This window comes from Chionomys nivalis, chromosome 14 (assembly GCF_950005125.1).
Source record: "Chionomys nivalis chromosome 14, mChiNiv1.1, whole genome shotgun sequence".
Lineage (NCBI taxonomy): Eukaryota > Metazoa > Chordata > Mammalia > Rodentia > Cricetidae > Chionomys > Chionomys nivalis.
The window spans coordinates 9,978,613-9,998,407 of record NC_080099.1 but is presented as its reverse complement, the minus strand read 5'-3'; the positions used below and the strand labels follow the sequence as shown (position 1 = coordinate 9,998,407).

General features: G+C 39.9%; 1 protein-coding gene across 3 annotated transcripts in view; it reads right to left on the bottom strand.

Moving 5' to 3' along the window:
- The window catches only part of Ark2n (arkadia (RNF111) N-terminal like PKA signaling regulator 2N), a 76,113-nt gene that overhangs the window by 4,029 nt on the left and 52,289 nt on the right, over window positions 1–19,795 (bottom strand). For 2 of the 3 annotated variants that reach the window (XM_057788435.1, XM_057788434.1), the window contains exon 3: window positions 6,175–6,301. In XM_057788435.1, the coding sequence (XP_057644418.1) occupies window positions 6,175–6,301 (127 nt within the window). Of the gene's footprint in view, window positions 1–6,174; window positions 6,302–16,018; window positions 16,187–19,795 lie in introns of all 3 variants that reach the window. The other variant, XM_057788436.1, reaches the window with a different exon arrangement.

The following is a 19,795-nucleotide window of genomic DNA, read 5'->3' as shown; positions in this document are numbered from 1 at the left end:
TGTGACTCCAGCTGCACTCATCAATACTACCAATCCCATTATGCACACTTTGCTCAGTCTACATGGCACCCCATGAGGCTTGGTCCTGCCTCAAGTGCTGTGACAGACTTTGTTGACTCCCCATAGAATGGTCTCACCCTGAGGAATGGTTGGGGGGTGGGGTGGGGAGAAGGGGATGAGAGTGGGAGGACAGGAGGGAGAGGGAGCTGGGATTGGGATTTAAAATAAGATTGTTTTAAAAATTTATATATAAAAATGTTTATTTTACAAGACCAAGGGCTTGTCAGCTCCTGAGTTGTACCAGGGTCAGTTACTGACAACAGGGAAGATGGTTTTCTATGGACTCACTTAAATCTCTCATTTCTATGATACAGACATAGAAATTCCCAAAAAAATGAACAATCTTAGTTGAAACAACAAGAAAAATAGAAAAAAAAATCTACCTGTAAAGTAAGTTTTGTGACACAAACAACCATGTTAAGAACAATGAAGACAAACCAGGCAGTTGGTGGTGCATGCCTGTAATCCCAGCACTCAGGAGGCAAAGGTGCGAGGAGTTCTGTTGCAGAATATTATTTTAAGGTGTGTTACTTTTGTTTCTGCTGTGGAACATTTGTTTAATGATGCAAAGATGTATGGCTTTTGTTTATTGCATTTGTTTAACTCTGTGAAGCTGTGATTCTCCCCCCCCACACACACACAGGATTTCTCTGTGTAGCCCTGGCTGTCCTAGAACTAGCTCTTGTAAACCAGGCTGGCCTTGAACTCACAGAGATCCGTATGCCTCTGCCTCCTGAGTGCTGGGATTAAAGGTGTGAGCCACCACTGTCAGCAAAGCTGTGATTCTTTGTCTAAAACACCTGATGGTCCAATTAAGAGCTGAATAGCCAATAGCAAGGCAGGAGGAGCAAGGATAGGTGGGATTGGGAGGCAGAGAAAATAAATAAAAGAAACAAGAAAACAAGGAGAGGAGGACATCAGGTGCCAGCCACCCAGTCACCCACAGAGTAAGAAGGAAGACTGATGTACAGAAATAAGAAAAGGAAAAATGATGTGGGATTCCCCTCTGTAAGTTGTGAAGACCATTGGTTAATAAAAGACTACTTTGGACCTATTATACAGGGCAGAACTTAGATAGGCAGGGAAAAGCTGACAAGCTGCCAATATAGGCAGAACTGTCTTTGAAATTTCCTGATTCGTGGAAAAGTCTGCTGGATACTATGGCCCTGTAGGCTGAAGATGGATGCCCCAATGATACAGAAGAACTTTGGGTGACTGTCTAGGCAGCGAGATGTCTCTGTCAATTCTAGAGTTTTGGAAGTTGCTTACCTGTTTACTTAGGTAATATTATATCCTTCTGGAGTCTTTGATGGAGTTGAAGAGTTTATAGTTACAGTTATAGTTTTCCTTACTTATGATAAAAGATAAAGTAAATAAAAATAATTCTCACTTGATACTTGTTTTGTTATATGTAATTTTACTGTGTTAAAATTAAAGCCTTCCTTTTTATTTAAACAGAAAAGGGGAGGTGATGTGAGATTCCCCTCTGTTTGCTGTGAATACCACTAGTTAATAAAGGACTGCTTTGGACCTATAGCAGGGCAGATCTTAGATAGGCAGGGGAAACTTAACTGAATGCTGGGAGAAAGGAGGCAGAGTCAGAGAGAAGCCATGCAGCTGCCACCAGAGACAGACTCACTGAAACTTTGCTGGTAGCCACAACCTCGTGGTGATGCACAGATTAACAGAGATGGGTTGAATTAAGATATAAGAGTTAGCCAATAAGAAGCTAGGGCTAATGGGCCAAGCAGGGACTTAATACAGTTTCCGTGTGATTATTTCGGTTCTGGGTGGCCGGGACAAAAAAAGCAGCTCCTTTCAACAGAAAACGTGCAGGGGCGAAAGGTAGATGTGTTAATTTAAGAAAGAAAAGCTGGCTAGAAACAAAGCAAGCTAACACCAGGTGTTTATAAGTAAAATAAACCTCCATGTACGTTTACTTGGGAGCTGGGTGGTGGACCCCCAAAAAAAGCCAAAAGGAAAAAAAAAATCACACAAAAGATCTCTGTGAGTTCAAGGCCAGCCCCTTGAGTGAGTTCTAGGACAGGCTCCAAAGCTACAGAGAAATCATATCTCAAAAAACAAACCAGCGGCCCCCCCCCAAAAAAAAAAAAAACAGATAAGGGGCTAGAGAGATGGTTCAGTGGTTAAGAGTATTGACTACTCTTCCAAAGGACCCATGTTCAATTCCCAGCACCCACACGACAGCGTAAGATTCTGTAACTCTAGTTCCAGGGGTTCCAACACTCGCATACAGACATACAACACAGGCAAAACACCAATGCACATAAAATTTAAAAAAAAATAGTGAAAATAACACTATTTTATAGCTATATTTCTAAAGTGTATGGGAACCCCACCTTGCATAAAAGGTCTATTATGTCCTTCGCCGTGGCTCGGGGAGAAGAGCAGGGCTGAAGCCTCAGTTCATAGCACACGGGAGGGAGAACCACACTGCTGACGAGTTACACTAGCTCACGCGGAGAAAACTGCTTCAGAAACACTAGCAGCCTGAATTCCATACTCCAGTCAAATGATAAAACCAGAGCCCTGAAGGAAACCCTGATAAAGCCTTGACTAAAATGAAAGAAGGCAGAAGGCTCAAGCTTTGACGCACATCTGACAGCATTGTGTGTGAAGCAGCAAGCAGCTTAAGTTTCGGGGGCCTGACAACCAGAGAATAACCAAGTTATTCTCTGATCACTACATACACGCAATGACATCAGTGTATCCATCCACACGTATCACACACATGAAAACAGTTAAAAAAAAAAACAACTGCTTTTAAAACCATACATTGCCCGAAAAAAAAAAAAAAAACTACCTGTTAACCTGCCAACAACTAAGAGAACTATGGAAGAATAGAGCCACTGGGGCCAAGGCACGGGGCAGATGTATTTTTGTATTTTTTGGGGTTTTTTTTTTTTTTTTTTTGAGACAAGGTTTTGCTATGTATCCCAGATAGCCTTAAATTGACTAGGTATCAAAACTCACCTCGAACTCGCACTAATCCACCCACCTCAGCATCCTGAATGCTAGAATTACAGGTGTGGGCCATCACACCTGACTCAGAACACAGATTTCCTAAGTACCAGAGAATCTGTTCAAGAAATGGGCCAAGTACCCACTAAGCCAGAGGCTAATACAATATATTCAAAGACTTTCTAGCAAAAGTATTAAAATAAGGAACCCACAGCACAGTGTCTAATCCCAAACCCTACAGTCTGTTAAGTAAACACAGACTAAGTGAAGGGAAAATGGCCATGGAAGTGGAACACTGACAGAAATTATTTTGATGGGATACTTATACAGTTTCATATATATTACCTCACTGGCCTTTTCAAATAACCCTATGAGGTGGAATGGAAGTCATTACCCTGTCTACAGACAGAAACAGGCTTAAGCAGGTGACAGGATTTACATGGTAATAGAACTCTTAAGTGTCAGGTCAAGGAACTTTGAGACAAGTCTACTTTAAATCGGCATAATGAAATGAATCATCTTCAAGTATGAAGTTCTCTAAAAGTTCAAAAGCTCATTTGCACAAGCATTCTAATTTAAGTAAAGCTGACTAGAAAGTCAAAAAGAATTCAGGGACTAAGGAGCCACCAAGGCAGTCAATGTAATCTTTGGCAGAATTCCTATATTATCTAAACAAAGGGATAGAAAGTCCCACTGTTACTTTTCCTAAGGAATCCCAGGCAGTGGTTTTAAAGGGATCTAATCTAATCTGTATTTTACAGAAGAGACAGACCAAGGATGAAATGCAACTTACATTCAAAACTACAGAAAAGTCACATTTCCATTAAGGTTTATTTTCCTCTAAGTAACTATGCTTCCTCAAACAACAGCTGAAATACTACTGTTTGGTCCAGAGGACTGTTGCTTGGTCCCAAAGGTATTTGTTAAACATGAAAACAGATTCTAGAAAAGTATTTGTTGTAGGAGCAGGAAGTGCGAGCGAGAGTTTAAAGTCTGCATTTACTACTGAAGAGTGAACAGCCACAGTGGACAGATGAAGTGCATATTTAACTAAGCGCTCACTTCTGCATTGTGTTGCAAGCAGTTTTAATTACCAGAAGCGAAAGGGGCAGTTAGGACACTGGAACACCTAAAAGACCTAAGGATGAGAACAAGCCCTGACCACCTGAGTTTGTCTTCAGAATTCTCTAGAGGACATGGTGATCATACCGCTCTGGCCTAAAGCTTTTCTGGCTCTAGACAGCTGTAGCCAGGTGGTTAGCTTCCAAAGAGAACCAGCATAAACTGTAGAGCCCCTTGGAGATTTCAAAGATAAGTGACACAGATCAGCTTCTAGAGGACAATTCTTGGGTGATCACATCTACACAATTCAGCCACCACAAAACATATAAACTGCCCATTAAGATTCAAGTTGGGGGTTAAGAGAGCTTACTACTCTTACAGAGACCCCGAGTTCAGTTACTAGCACCCACCATGGGAAATTCACAACCATCTACAACTCCAGCTTCAGAGGAGCTGACAGCACTTGAACTCATTCATGTGCCCGTATCCCCACAAACAATGAAAAAATAGACAATTTTTAAAAGAGCCAAGCTGGGCATTAAAGAAGATACTAACATGACCTCCAAGGTCATTAGTGACTAGGATTTGTTGGAAAACAGGATCAAAATCACTAAGGGAATGACTTGGGGAAATCAAGACTATAGAGTGTAGTCACAAGAGAATAATCTGTCTGTGCTTTGATCTGTATGCTGGATACTTTAAAAATAAACAGTTTGCAAATATTAAGGTGTACAATATGACTTGTTTTGTGTGTTATAAGCAGTAAAGCATTCATTTTTTATGGTTTAACTACCTCAAACATCTTAAATAGAATGATAGCCAGGAAATGAATGACACACTGAGGATTTTTTTTCATCATGAAAACGCGGTCCTACAGCCCCAATATATAACTATATAATTTAAACCACTGCTTGGCCTATTAGCTCTAGCTTCTAATTAGCTAGCTCTTACATCTTAATTTAACCCACTTCTATTAATCTGTATATCGCTGTGTGGCTGTGGCTTAATGGCAAGGTTCCAGTTCATCTGTCTCCGGTGGTGGCGTCTCCCTGATTCCGCCTTCTCCCAGCATTCAGTTTAGTTTTCCCCACACAGTTCTGTTCTGCCCTGCTATAGGCTCAAAGAAGTTTCTTTATTCATTAACCAATAAAAGCAACACATATACAGAAGGACTTCCCACATCATAGAAAAAGAACTTTTAGGAGCAGGAGTTAATGTATGTGTTCATGTGGATATATGCACATGTGCAAATGTGTGTGGTATATGCACCCATTTTGTGTGTGCATACCCACATATGGAGGCCTACAGACAACTTCAGCAATCTTTCTCAACTGCTTCTCCCCCCGCCCCCCCTAGACAATGAACCCAAGGCTCATCAATCCTGCTAGACTGGCTGGCCAAGGGGCTTTAAGGCTCCGTCAGCACTGAGGTTACAGATACAGTCACCCTAAGAGCTGTGGATCAGAAATCAGGTCCTCATGTTTTGTGCCACAGGTACTTTACCAATAAAGCCACCACCTGGGCCAAGAACTTTTCTAAAGCGCACAAAGCAAGCCAGTGTTGGAGAAATGTTTCCACTACTTTGTAAAATAAAGTCCATTACAGAAATAATTTATAGTTTATAATGATAGAGATGGAAACTTTCATGTAGTAAGACTACAATGGTTTTTATAAGCCCCACAGAGTTGTTCTTGAGGCTCAGATTTCAAGGCATTAAAATAAAAATAAACAATTTTCATGCATTAACCCATGTGCTTTCCTGTATTATGAAAGGCATGGGATAGCCTACACCTTCATGCCAGCCAGGATGAGGTCTATCACTTTCTTTCATTTAAGATTTTACTTATTTTATTTTATGAGTGTTCTATCTGCATGTACACCTTCATGTCAGAAGAGAGCATCAGACCCCATCATAGATGGCTGTAAGTCACCATGTTGTTGCTGGGAATTGAACTCAGGACCTCTGGAGGAGCACTTGTGCTCATAAGGACTGAGCCATCTCTCCAGCCCTGATCTATGACTTATCTTTTGGTTTAAAGAGAGTCAGAATACCCCCAGGTACTCGCCTACCTTGCATGCTCCTGAACGCCCACAATCTCCACTTCGCTATCTGAAGAGGCAATATTAATTTCTTCATTAAGTGGTGCATTGCCAACAGATGTTTTGTCACTTGCTAGGAATCCTGGATCCAAATGACCTGAGAGAAAAGGGGAGAAAAGCAAGCAATACAGATTGATTCCTTTAAACAAAAACTCAGTGATAGATTACTCATCTAGATTAATTACAGAAATAAGTAACTCTATTCAAGCTCTATTAGCCACAGCAAAACTGTTACCACTGTCAAATAAACAGGGGCACAACCCTGTGTTTTGTTGGTTTTTCTTCCTTTTTCCATTTTTTGTGTGCCATGTGTGTATGTGTCTGTGTGCTTGTCATGCATGTGTGTACACAGATAACCTTTTTTTGCACATGTATAGGTGCACATGTGTGGCATGCATGTGGAGATACAAGGTTGATATCTGGAATCATCTTTCATCGTCTCTACCATACTCACTCTAACAGGCTCACTTCAGAGCTCCCTGACATTGCCCATCTTCAGGCAGGAAGTACAGGCAGGCTAACAAGGCCCCTGGCATTTGCATGGGATTCTGAATTCCACTCCTCACAACTGGATGGTGAGCACTTTAACCAGAACCATCTCCCAAGATGCTCTGCCACTTGAAAACAAATAAACTGTCTTTTAAAAAGAAATAGAAAGGGCTGGAGAGCGCAGCATGTGCAGCTCCTCCAGAGGACCCAAGTTCAATTCCCAACACCCACATCAGGCAGCTCACAGCTCCAAGGGATCTGACATCCTCCTCTGGCCTCCATGGGCACCCACACACATAATGAAAAACAAAAATATCCTTTTAAACAAAGAAATATAATGTCTGGACATGGCATGTATCCAAGTAGCACATCAGGGCTTTCCAGCAAAAGTCCCTTATTCTATACTTCTGTCTCTTAGGAGAAAACAAAATACTCTGACTAGCACTCTACCTAAATATATTTATAGATATACTATAACACTCTATATTTTATTCTGTAGTGCTTTTTGCATTCAACTCTAGTCTACTATTAATGACCTGCACAACCCCCTTGAGGTCAATAGGGTAGCTCTCTACCGCTTATCATCACAGAACAAAATTCTAAATCAGAAATCTGTAAAGGCATTTGCAGAATCAAAGTGACAATTAATACTGTATTTTTACCGAATGCTTTTTCCTATCAAGGAATGACAATCCCAGAGTCTAATCCCAAAATCCATGAAAAAGCAAAGATAAGAAGCAGATGGAGCTTTGGGATGCGCATGACTGAAACATATGCTGCATACAGCTGACAACTCCCAACAGACATGAACAAAGCACGAGAGCCTGGGGCGTACCCAGTTCAGCGCACTGAGACACAAAGGATCGCTGCACAGGCATCTTCCTAAACTACTCGTTACATGGTGCGATGAAATGCCTGCAGTGTCACAGTGTGCCGGATTGTCACGGACCTGACCATCCGTGTAACGGTACAACATCAAATCAAAACACAATCCAAACACGAGTAAGAGAATTCAGCTATGTGCACCAATCTTAAATATACAATCTTAAATGAATTGCAAATTCCTACATGGTCAGCAATAAAGTTCAGTGGTAAAATCATTTGTCCTGCAAGCCAGACAACCCGAGTTCAATCCCCAGACACACAATAGGAGGAAATAGACTCCCCAAAGTTGTCCTCTGAACTACACACACACACACACACACACACACACACACACTGTCTCCCACTTTTTTGTTGTTGTTTTTTGGTGAATGTTGTTATTGTTGTTGTTGTTGTTTTTCAAGACAGGGTTTCTCTGTAGCTTTAGGGCCTGTTCTGGAACTAGCTCTGGTAGATCAGGCTGTTGTAGACCAGGCTGACCTCGAACTCACAGAGATCTACTCGCCTCTGCCTCCCGAGTGCTAAGATTAAAGGCATGTGCCACCACAGCCTATTTCTAACAAATTTTAACTAACAAATTAATTCCTACAAATTAACTTAGTTGTAGTCAACACAAATTTTCATTTACTCATTAAAAAAATTTGCATTTGCCGGGCGGTGGTGGCGCACGCCTTTAATCCCAGCGCTTGGGAGGCAGAGGCAGGCGGATCTCTGGGAGTTCAAGGCCAGCCTGGTCTACAAGAGCTAGTTCCGGAAAAGGCACCAAAGCTACAGAGAAACCCTGTCTCGAAAAACCAAAAAAACAAACAAACAAAAAAAAATTGCATTTAAAATATCTGATACAAATTTTTTTCTCTATATTGAACAAAAATGTTTACGAAAGCTCATACAAATGAAACCAATGAGAGGAAGATCTTACAGACATGGATCATCCTCCTCTTTCACTGGCTCCAATGCATCAGCATCACTGAGAGATTTCGTATTTTCCCTGTCAGCTGTTCAACATAACCCTTTTGGAAAAGCACAGGCAGCTCCAAATTTAAACTTCATACTGTTTGCATCCTCTACCCCTGCAAACTCACCTTGGAGAGTTCACCCTATGAGGAAAAGCCTTACATAAGCGAGACGTTACAATAGTCAAAGATGGGCACGACAGTGTTAACAGACTGGGAAAGCAGACACTCAACATTAAAGTATAATTCATACCATTATAAAATGTGTAGACAGTAAGTAAAGCTGTGGAAAGTAATCAAGCTTGATGAGACTGTTAGTGCTTACTGTTTAATGCTATTTTCACCTATCTGGGAAGTTTAAAACGACCGAGAGTTGGTGAGATGGGTCGGTGGGAAAAGTGGGACTACCTGAGTGAGTGTGATCCCAGGATCCACATGGTGGAAGAAGAGAACCTACTCTCAAAGTTGTTCTCTGACCTCCACATGTGCACTATGGCACATGTGTGCCTATATATGTATAACCAATTTTTAATGACTAGAAACAAGGTGACTGAGACTATATTACAGTCTGCATGAGTTTGTAATATGATTTGGATTTCATGTGGTAACACTGGCAGTAGCCACCAATCTTTAAAACCAAAATGCACGAATATTCTCTACATGGCACCCAGTTTTGTTAAGTCAGGGATGTTGTTTAGATGGGATTTGGGGAAGTCTAGAACTGGTAAACCCAGATCCTTATTCTGTCTACCACCTTGCTTTAGTCAAGTGTTTCATGCATCTGTACCTTCACTACGCACACTGCTCCACCTGCACTGCAGGGTAAGACAGATTGACAGCCTTGCTCTTTTCAAGTTTCAACAAGTCTGTAATTGATATCTCAAGTAGATTTTATTGTTTATCTGTGTGTTCTTACAATAAGTATATTACTTGTGATGTGGTATACATTATACTGGGTGATAGGAACACTATTTGACAGAGGGCAAGTACCGGCACAATTCGCAATAAATCTGTAATAAATCGGCAATAGAAAAAAAAGCAATCCATTACCCACAGCTCAAAAAACTGCTCCATGTTTTTTTGGTAGGAAGCAGCCTGGAAACATGAACAATGGTATACATCTGTGATCTAGCATCTGGAAGCCAGGCTGGGTTACGTATCAAGTTGTACAAGGAAAGAGAACAGGCACATTCCCCAGACTCTGACCAGGGAAGCTGAGCTCCCAGGGAAGACCGGGTACAGTGAAAGGGGAAGTACCCTTAGGGTCTAACAGTGTATTGAGAGTTAGAATAGAAAAAGTCATGATGAGCACTGCTGGCAACACTGGCAAAGGTGAAATCTCAGGCTGGAGCCTGGACTTGATTTTGAAAGGTGAGAAACCACTGAAAGACATGGAGAGTGACACAATTCAGCTCTGTATTCTAAAGGCTTCCTTTTGAGGTAAAGAAGTCAAACTGGCAGTAGGGCCAGAAAACTGCAGGCAAAGGAACCAGTTACACTGTTGTGCTTTCTGGGGAAGGTACCAAACAGGGACTGCTCATGTGATGCTGGGTCAGATAAACCAAAGGATGAGGAGTGAAAATGATGTGTGCTGGTGACTTAGGCAGCTTGAAGGAGACAATGAAGGCTGAGGATAGCTTTCCAACAGATAGTTGGAAGTACTATTCAAAAACACTTTTGAGCAAAACAGACTTGATAAATCCTTCCTGTCCCCGAGAGAAGGGTCACAGCAGTGAAGGGAGCACAGGAAAGAACCCTGATGACCACCACTAATTAAGAGATGGCACAGAAAGGGGAATCCATGGGAAAACAAAAACAAAAGCCCAAGACATGGTCAGATAAGAACTGAGAAGGGGGGGGATTAGCTACTTGGAACCCCTCCTGCTCTTGGGAGTTCTTTCTCAATTTTTCTCAATAAATCTATGCTCACTGCTGAAGAATAAACAAAAATATGAAAATAAGTAGAGACTTCTAGAGTCAACAACAAGATGACCTTGGAAAGCAGGGTCTCAGGAATGATGGAACCAAAACAGCAAAAAGGCTGAGGGGAAATAAGAACAAACTACAAAAGGCGGAATGTGGACGAAAGAAGGTAAATGAGGGAGAATGATGAGTGTATATGTATTTTTAAAGATTTTTAAAGATGTGCTAGATCAGGTTATATGAGAAAAAGGGAAGCAACAGAGCCATGGCAGGCAGCTGAAGTGGTCTTTACTGGATGTGAACAGGGAAGTTGGAAGTGGAAGTACTGCAGTTGTTCTAAGAAAAAGTACTCCTAAGGAAAGCACAGCCTGAGAGACAAGGTGACATTGCAGATGAGGGAAATACAGTGACCCTTAATCCAACCAGGTAACTGTCTCCGTTTGGGTTTAGCAGTGTAAACACAGGCTAACTACAGTATGCCAGGTGAATATAGCTAAACAGTCAACTACACTGAAAAGCTGAGGACACTCGCCAAGGAGCCCTGGAGCCAGACCCAACAAGCGAATAGTATCAAGAGTAGAGAAAAGTCCTCAGTGCAAAGCTGGAGTGGCAGCTGTGATCTCAGCCTAGAAAGACTGAGTCAGAAAGGAGGCCACAAAACTGACAAAACAAGCAAGGGCCCTGGTTGTAAAAGGAGAGAACAGGAGCAGGCAGAGAGCCAGCAGTCAGGAGAGTAACACACCGCCACTTCCTCTTCCACCTACACAGAAATGCTAAGCCCTGGCCCATTCCTCTTCTCCGGGCTCACCCTACAGTCTTGTTCTACTGGGTTTGTGCCACCCACAACTCACCTGTCAACAACTCTTCTACTGTCTTCTGGAATGTCGGTTCAGGGTAAACTGTGCAGAACTTTCCCTCCACTTCCTTATGGAACAGGCTTTCCTGAAAATGCTGCCCACCCCAGTCCAGCTCCTAACCTGTGCCCCAGTTTGGGACTGGCTAAACAGTCCTTCATCCTCCAATACCAGCAGTGTCTTTCTTCCAGGGAACTTTCCTACCTTCACACACTGGCCCCTGACAGATTCATTCATTCATGAATCATGACTGGAGTCTCTCTCCTCTCTTTCCACTTGTACATCAGCTCTCATGAATGCTCATCTGTGTTCACAGCCATCTTAAAACAGTGTCAACTTACTAAGAAATAAGGAATTGTGCTCCAGGAGGCACTTAAAGCCACATGTGACAGACTTGCAACAAGATTCTCAGTCTGTGAAGCTCCCCAAAATATGTAAGTAAACTGTATGAAGCCTAACTTAAAAGAGCATTTTCAGTCAGTGCAGCTGTCAAACTGTTCCCCCGTCACCCAAACACAACCCACTGAACCTTACTACTTCTGTGTCCAGTTTACCACCATCCTTCTGACCCACGGTTTAACTTTATAGGAATCTGTGCTCCATCTCAGACATTCTTGTATTCTTGAATACCAGCCTTTACTAGGCAGGCCCCTCACCCTGACCTGTGCCCAAAGACCTATCAGAGCCAGCAATGTGATATTATATTAGTGGGTATTTTTTTCTTTAAAAAAAAAATTGTTTTGAAGAAACCACTAAGCCACATGTTATTTTTAGAATATCTTTTTAAAAAAAAATCACTAGTATTTCAGATTATTCTCTTTATTCCTCATAAATCTAAAAGTCATTAATTTATATACTACTTTCAAATTGTTAGACTCAAACAATTTAAACAGTACAACTGTGGCCATAAAAATTGCAATGTAAGCCATATATAGTGGATATGTGGCTCTAATTCCAGTATTTGGGAAATGGAGGTAAAGGATCATAAGTTCAAGGCCAGCTTGGACTAAACAAAATCTTGCCTCAAACACAAACATCCAAACGTGCAGTTCAAAAGCAAGCTACCTGGTAACAATGCTTATAGTCCTAGGATTTGGGCTCTGATGAGGAGGATTGCAAGTAAGGATGCTCTTGTCCTATATCCAAGAGCATCTCAGACTTCTGCTTCTTTGAACTCCAACTATAATTATTGTTGTTCTTTTTGTTGTTTTGAAATAGGACCTTACTCTCTAACCCAAGTGGCTGAAAGTCACTATGTCGCCAAGGAAGGCCTCAAACTCATAGCAATATTAATCTTCCTCCTTAATCTACTTCAGCGCTATCACTATTATGTAGCACAATGGTTGTTGCCATTCCTGCTTTGTGCTGTACATTAACAGTAACAATAACATTCACTGAGGCAGATACTAGTTTTATAGATAGAGAAAACTGAGGCTTTACATAACTGACCTGTGGCTACTGATTCAACATCAATCTATACATCTATACAACAATTCAAACATCACATAAGAAAAAGTAACATGGCAAGGAAACATGGCAAAAGCTAAAATGTACATCTTTGCTGATCAGTGTCTTTCCTGATTCCAAACTAGTCTTTAAAATCTGCCTGTTACCCAACTCTTTTACCAGTTCAAAACTAAAGATACTAAATAGTGCTACATTTTCATATCTAGGGAAAATGACTTTGAAAGAGAGACATTCTCACAAGAAAATATCATGGGTGCTATTGAACAGTGGTAACTGTATCATAAAGATTAACCTATCATAATTTATGGCCCAATTTGCACACATACTTTGTATTATAACTTAAATAAATATATACATACATAATAAATTACATATACATGTATGTATATACATACAAAATTGTATGTGCATATATAGAAAAATTATATGCATATATTCAAAACATGCTAACAGCATCTAAAACAGCACCCTCAACATTCAGTGAGAGGAAGTTGTGATAAGCAAGCACACAACTCACAAAATGTTTAAGAAAAAAACTACAAATGATTGCCTGCAATGCAATTAATTCAAAAGTAGGTGTTTTTAAACTAATTACTAGTAAACAAATTAAGAATATAAAGGAATAACACAAAAATTTAGAACAGCTTTCAGAGTAAGAGAGAAAGCTGCCTGGTACTGACCTCCTCACACCCTTTCAACATGTTCTATTTCTTAAAAAAGAAGGGTGGTAGGTACACAGCAATCATAATGTTTTAAACAAACAAGTTGAATATACAGTGAGCTCTCCATCCCCACCAACTGTGAATGGAAAATATTGAGGAGAAACTGCACTTGAACTGAACACGCAGGATCTTTTTGTCGGCATTCCCCCCAAATACAATGAGGGCTTGTAAGTGATCCGAGGACGACTAAAGTAGAAAGATGTGTGTAAATTATATGCAAATACTATGCCATTTATAACCGAGATTTGTTCTTTCCTATGGATTTGGGTTTGTTCTTTTTCAAACAGAATCTTACTCTATCCCAAGTTGACTCATTTATACTCTGGAGCCCATAATGTCCTTAAACTCAGAGTGATTTTCCTAATTCAGCCTGCCAAGTGCTGGGATTATGGATCCAGTCCCTCTGGGGTTTTTGGTTTTATTTTGTTTCATAATTCAGAGGTTCTGGAAATCCTCCACAGACACTAAGATATGACTATATCAGAACCTAAAAATGTAAATATTAAATCCTGGATAGAACTGCTAGGTTTTCTGTAGTTCAAAGAAAAACATTAACAATTCTACATGAGTCAACATACTGGTGAGAATTCTCTATGGTAAGTGCCAGGAGGAGGTGATGCACACCTTTAATCCCAGCACTCATGAAGCAGAGGCAGACGGATCTCTGTGAGTCTAAGCCCAGCCTGGTCTACAAAGTGAGTTCCAGGACAACCAGGGCTGTTACACAAAGAAACCCAGTCTCAAAAGAAGCAAAGGAATTCTCTATATTAATAATTACATGGACTAGAGAGACAGCTCTGCAGCTAAGAGCACTGGCTCCTCTTTCAGAGGATCCAAGTTTAATTTCCAGCACCTACATGGTGGTTCACAAGCACCTGTAACACCAGTTACAAAGGAATCTAATGCCACCTTATGGCACCAGGCATACAAGTAGTGTGCAGACAGACATGTAGGTGAACACCCATACATACAAAATAAATTTTAAAAATAAGCAAATAACATTTGGGCTAGAGAGACAGCTCCAAGGTTAAGAGCATTTTCTTGCAGAGAGCACAGGTGAATCTCCTAACACCTACACAGCGGCTCATGAGCTCCAGTTCCAAGGAATGACAACCTATTCTGAACTCCATGGATACTGCATGCACACGGTGCACATGCAGACAAGCAGGTGTTCATACACTCGTATACGCATACACACAAACTAAAGATTTCATTATTTTTTAAGAAAAAAATAACATGCTAAAAATTGTTCATTTTTATTCCTAAGAATTTACTAAAAAGTGGTCTGTATGTAATGACATGGTTGGGGAAACAGGAAAGTAAAATTGAGACAGAGAGACTACTTCTTCACCCATGAGTAGGAATCAAAGAAAAACACATCTAGTAATAGAACAAACTAAATCACACAGCTTGGAAATATGTTAAACAATTATGTGGTTATTATCATCTTTAATTTTAAAGTGTTACTTCTTTTCAAAGTATTGATGTAGAATACTAATAAATCCTTAAAAGATTCTTGTTAGGCAAATATTTATACAAATAAAAATGAAATGAAAATCCAAAAGAAAAACTGATCCATGATCAAAACCAAATCCAATTTCCAAATCAGATACAATCTTAGAAGGTCAGTAAGTTATTCTTCAGTGTTAAAGACAGTGATAGAATTCAGGACAACCACCACTGGCACTGGGTTTTAATGCAGAAAACAAAATTATGTTATAAAACTTCCCATAAAAGTAATGATTTAATGAAATAATGGCTAATGACCAATGCATTAGACCAGTGAACATAATCCTTCGAAAGCTACAAAGAAAATAGAGACTGCATAAGAGTTTAAGTTTCCTCCCCTTTCCTCTTAAACTTAAGTACTATTTTTTTATTTAAAGTTCAAATTAAAAAGAATATTTGAGGAAGAGATTGAAGGGAAGCTGGAGGCATGCTAAGAAGTTTCCAATATGCAATGAGGTCCTTTCTAAGTATCACTTTAAGAATGTCAGAGATCTAAAAAAGAATGGGACGCAAAAAAAGGAGATTCTCTCTGAAATGATGGAAGCAGGGGTGAAAGAAAGGCCTTAGGAAAGAGGAGGAGAGCTTACTGGGGAGGAATTAACAGAGAGAGACCACAAGGAAACAAGGACAGCACTGCGGATGAAGCAACACACGTGGAGAGCATCCACAGACCATACTGAAGCTACAAGTTGGCTATTCAGAGCCCAGGCAGAGACAGAACTAGTGGAGGCATCTGAGGACATCTTGGTTGCTTTCATAAAAGCATTTTAACCCAAGAGTATGCTTCCTGGAACTTGATGCCTACATGCTCATATATTTTTATTTGCTTCCTTCTAATGAAAAAATGGCATACTACGCAAATCTTCTGTTATATAGGGCAGCCTGGAAAGTCACAATCATTCACTGACAGAAGGCTGTATATGGCCTGCTCTCCTCAGCAGGGTCTATTGCCATAAGAAATGGTTGGCAGGACTCATGCACATTGTCATTAGAAAAAGGGGTAGGGGAGACCAACCTGCCTCTAGAAGCTCGCTGGTCCTCCAGGTAGCTCCTGTGTTCTGGCCGCCTACTGAATTACTGTGCTCTTGAACTACTGCAGCCGCCAATAAATTGTCCACATTTACCACTTCTGGGTCAGAGCTGGTGTCAGACATATCATAATGAGCTACAACTGGAGGTCCATCTAGGGAGGAAAAAAATGTATACTTGTATCTAACTTGTGGGGTAATAAATACCTCTCCAACTAATTAAGAGCCCACTAAATGCCAGCTACCTTAACTATCACTGCATCTGACTAGAGCTCACTTTCTATCTAGTGTTTTGAACATAATACTGAAGTAGAAAAGATAACCCAAGAATACAAAGATGAGGGACACGTTTTGGAAAGAGGAAAAGGGCATTACTTACTACAAAGAACAGAAGACAAGACTATACTGCACAACATAACACTGAATTATTCCTACAGAGCAACAAATTAAGAAAAGGCAATGATGACTCCACAACGAATATGGGGGAGACTGCAGGAAACTGTTGAATCTAACTTAATGTCTTTCGAAAATGAGTTTAGCTCTTTTAGTAGCCAATATTAAAAATTCCTAGTAGACTTGGAGAGGAAAATCCCATGTACACTTTCTTATTTACTAATAAAGTTGGCATGAGAGCTCTGCTGCACTAACTTCTTTACCTCCAGCGAGACCCTTCTACAGTAACAGGATGTTACGCACTTCACAACATTCTACAAAAAGACAATATCACAAAACCCACTGTCAGGATTTTACTTTGGGCATCTTATGAAGGATAAGGATCAAGGAATATTTATATTTTCTTTTCCCTGAGAAAGGTAAGTTCATTCAAGTAAAGGATAGTAACCTTGTGAGTAGGTTTTTAAAGAAGTTGAGAAAGTTCTTATTGAAAAAATAAGAACATGCTCCCAAGCCCAAATCCCAACACTAACTGCAGGTAAGTAGCAAAGTAATTATACTACGTAATTCATGCTACAATAGCCCACTATTCATGCTTCTAAAATGAACACATGCTTTAAGATGGTATTGCCACCCTCTTCCTAACACAGTAGTAAAAAAGTATTTTGAAATTGTTTTCTTTCAGGAAATCCCTAGGCCCCACCCCCCCTTTTAGAACAGAATTAAAGGGAATGCTGTCCTTCCCAAGAGCTAGCTATGAAGAACAAGCAAACTCTTCCTGTAGACTTTTAACATCACCCAACAAATGAGTATAAACACACCTATTTATGACTATGAATATATGTATCAGTGAATCAAAAAATAACATACAATGAAGGCTCATTGTTTCAATACATACATCCATCGTATAAACCATCACTGAACAAAACACAGAATACATATGGGCTATTTATGCCATGTCTTATGTGGTAACACTTTTTTAAAAATAGAAAAGTGATCAGACACAAAAGCCACTATATAAAGGAAAGACACATCACAACATGAAATTCTGACGATTGTGGCAATTTTAGATAATTAAAATCATTTCCGGTTTCCTTACAGAGGTAAATCAAGTTCATCAAAGCCCAGAAAATTTAACAAGATGATAATGGATTTTAGTTCAAACAGCAAAATCTGTTCATGTTTGAGGTTTTTCCTTAAGGAAAAGTCCAGCATTCTATAAAATTTTCGTCAGAGTTTAAAATGACTATTGTGGAATCATGATACTGTGTGATGTCCAAATACTTAGGTACAGGAGGTAAAGAGACCAAGTACAATGTTGACTATGTGACCACAGGTTCTATTTTGGAAGAGTTTTGTGGGTTTCTTCAGTTGTTTGCAATGAATTGCTTACTGATTTATTCTAAAATTTATATAGCCAATACCAATTCTGAGTCACTTACCAATATATTCCCCATCTTTGCCCCCAAACTGAGAAACAGGTCACAGGTCAAGTCAAAATTGTACTACTCCTACATGTATAATCATGCAAATAAGTATAAATGTATGTATACATGCAGAGTCACGTCACCTACCCATGGAAATAACTTGTCTGAAAGTCTTCATCAGGAGAAAATACAACCATAAACTTGTTATCTGGCTTCATTCTTGTATCTTCCATATTTCCAAACCGCACACCTTATAACTTAGCTTAAATTTAGTATTTATCATGAACAAAGACAGCAATATTTCATATTTTAATAATATTTAACAGTTATATTATGATTACTGTCATTTTTCATTCCCATTGAATTCAAACAATGACAACTCAGAACTATACAAACTTTATTAATAAAGCAAAGTACGTTTCCAGCTTTGACTCTCAGTGAGAAAGCACTATTAAAGATCCTGAGTTTCAAGATAATCTTACACCTATCATTAGTAAGCCCAAACTAAGTAAGTGTAAGGCACTGGCAACAAGGTTTGAACTCTGAAAAAATGTGTGATAGTTAAATAATGGTGACAATTTGTTATAGTATTTTAAAGTGTGAATTTTTTTGGTTGATTATTTTTATATTTACTATGGGAGAGTGTGTGTGTGCATATAAGCACCCATTTGCATGTAGAGATCAGAGAACAACTTGCAGGAATCAGTTGGCTCCTTCCACCATGTGGCTTCTGAGATCAAACCAGGTCAGGATTGGCAGAAAGTACCCTTCTCCAATGGCCATTTCATAACCACCACTTATCTGCTTTACTTTTTAAAATATATATTCAAGTAAAACAATCAGACCACCGAGAAGCTATGAAGGTTCGATGTGTTAACAGAAAGACTCATCTTGTCAATTCAAGGCTGCACAGAGTAAGCACTCTGATGATTCCTAGATGCTTTTAGAACTACTGAATTCCTAATTAATAAACTCTCTTAACTTTCAAGAACATCAAAACAGTTGCTTTAGGTAGGTCTACATGGAAACACTAACAGTTTAAGATTCAATTGTTAACATAAACATATTCCATGCGACAACAAATAAGGCTACCCACACAGCACTCTCCCATCTGCTGAGACCCATCACACCCATAAAAATCAGCACACAATAATAAACTTGTTAGTTTTTATACAATCATTAAAAACATCTCCCTATAAAGACAAACTGAATACAATTAGTTAATAACATCAACGTGTGGTTTACCCACGTGCTACTTCCCCCTCATTAATTGCTTTCATAGGACCCAGCCAGGGTATCCTCTTGAGTTTATATACCATAGACATGCACCACTATGTACAGTTAGCAGAAACACTGTGGATGCTTTATCATTTGTTGCAATTACAAAGGTAAAAACTTTAAATCAAGAAATCCACCAACTACCTTTTATATAAGAACACAAGGCTGGAGAGGCAGCTCAGCTGTCAAGTCCCTGCCCTAGCATTTACTAGGTCCTGGGCTTAATACACTGTGCTAGATTTGTACTAAGCACCTATCTTATATGAATGGATTCTAATATCGTGTGTGTGTGTGTGTGTGTGTGTGTGTGTGTGCGCGTGCGCGCGCAAAAGCATGAGAAGGCACCAACCCTGAATATCCTTTCTAGTCTCAGGCATCGTTCACCTTTGGTGGTGTTGTTTTGAAACAGGAACTCTCTCTCACTGGCCTGGATTTCTCCAAATAGGCTAGCTATGCTACCTGGCTTGCCTAATAAAGCCCAGGGGCCTTCCTCTCCCCAGTACTGGCTTTTTCACATAGGTTCTGGAACTGAACTCAGGTCCTCATGTTTATGCTGCAAGCACTTTATTAAGTAATCCATCTTACCAGCCAGTTCTAACTTCTCAAATACAAATATTGGTGAATCTTTATTGCAACTCATTCCTAATAAATTGAAGTTTACTCTTT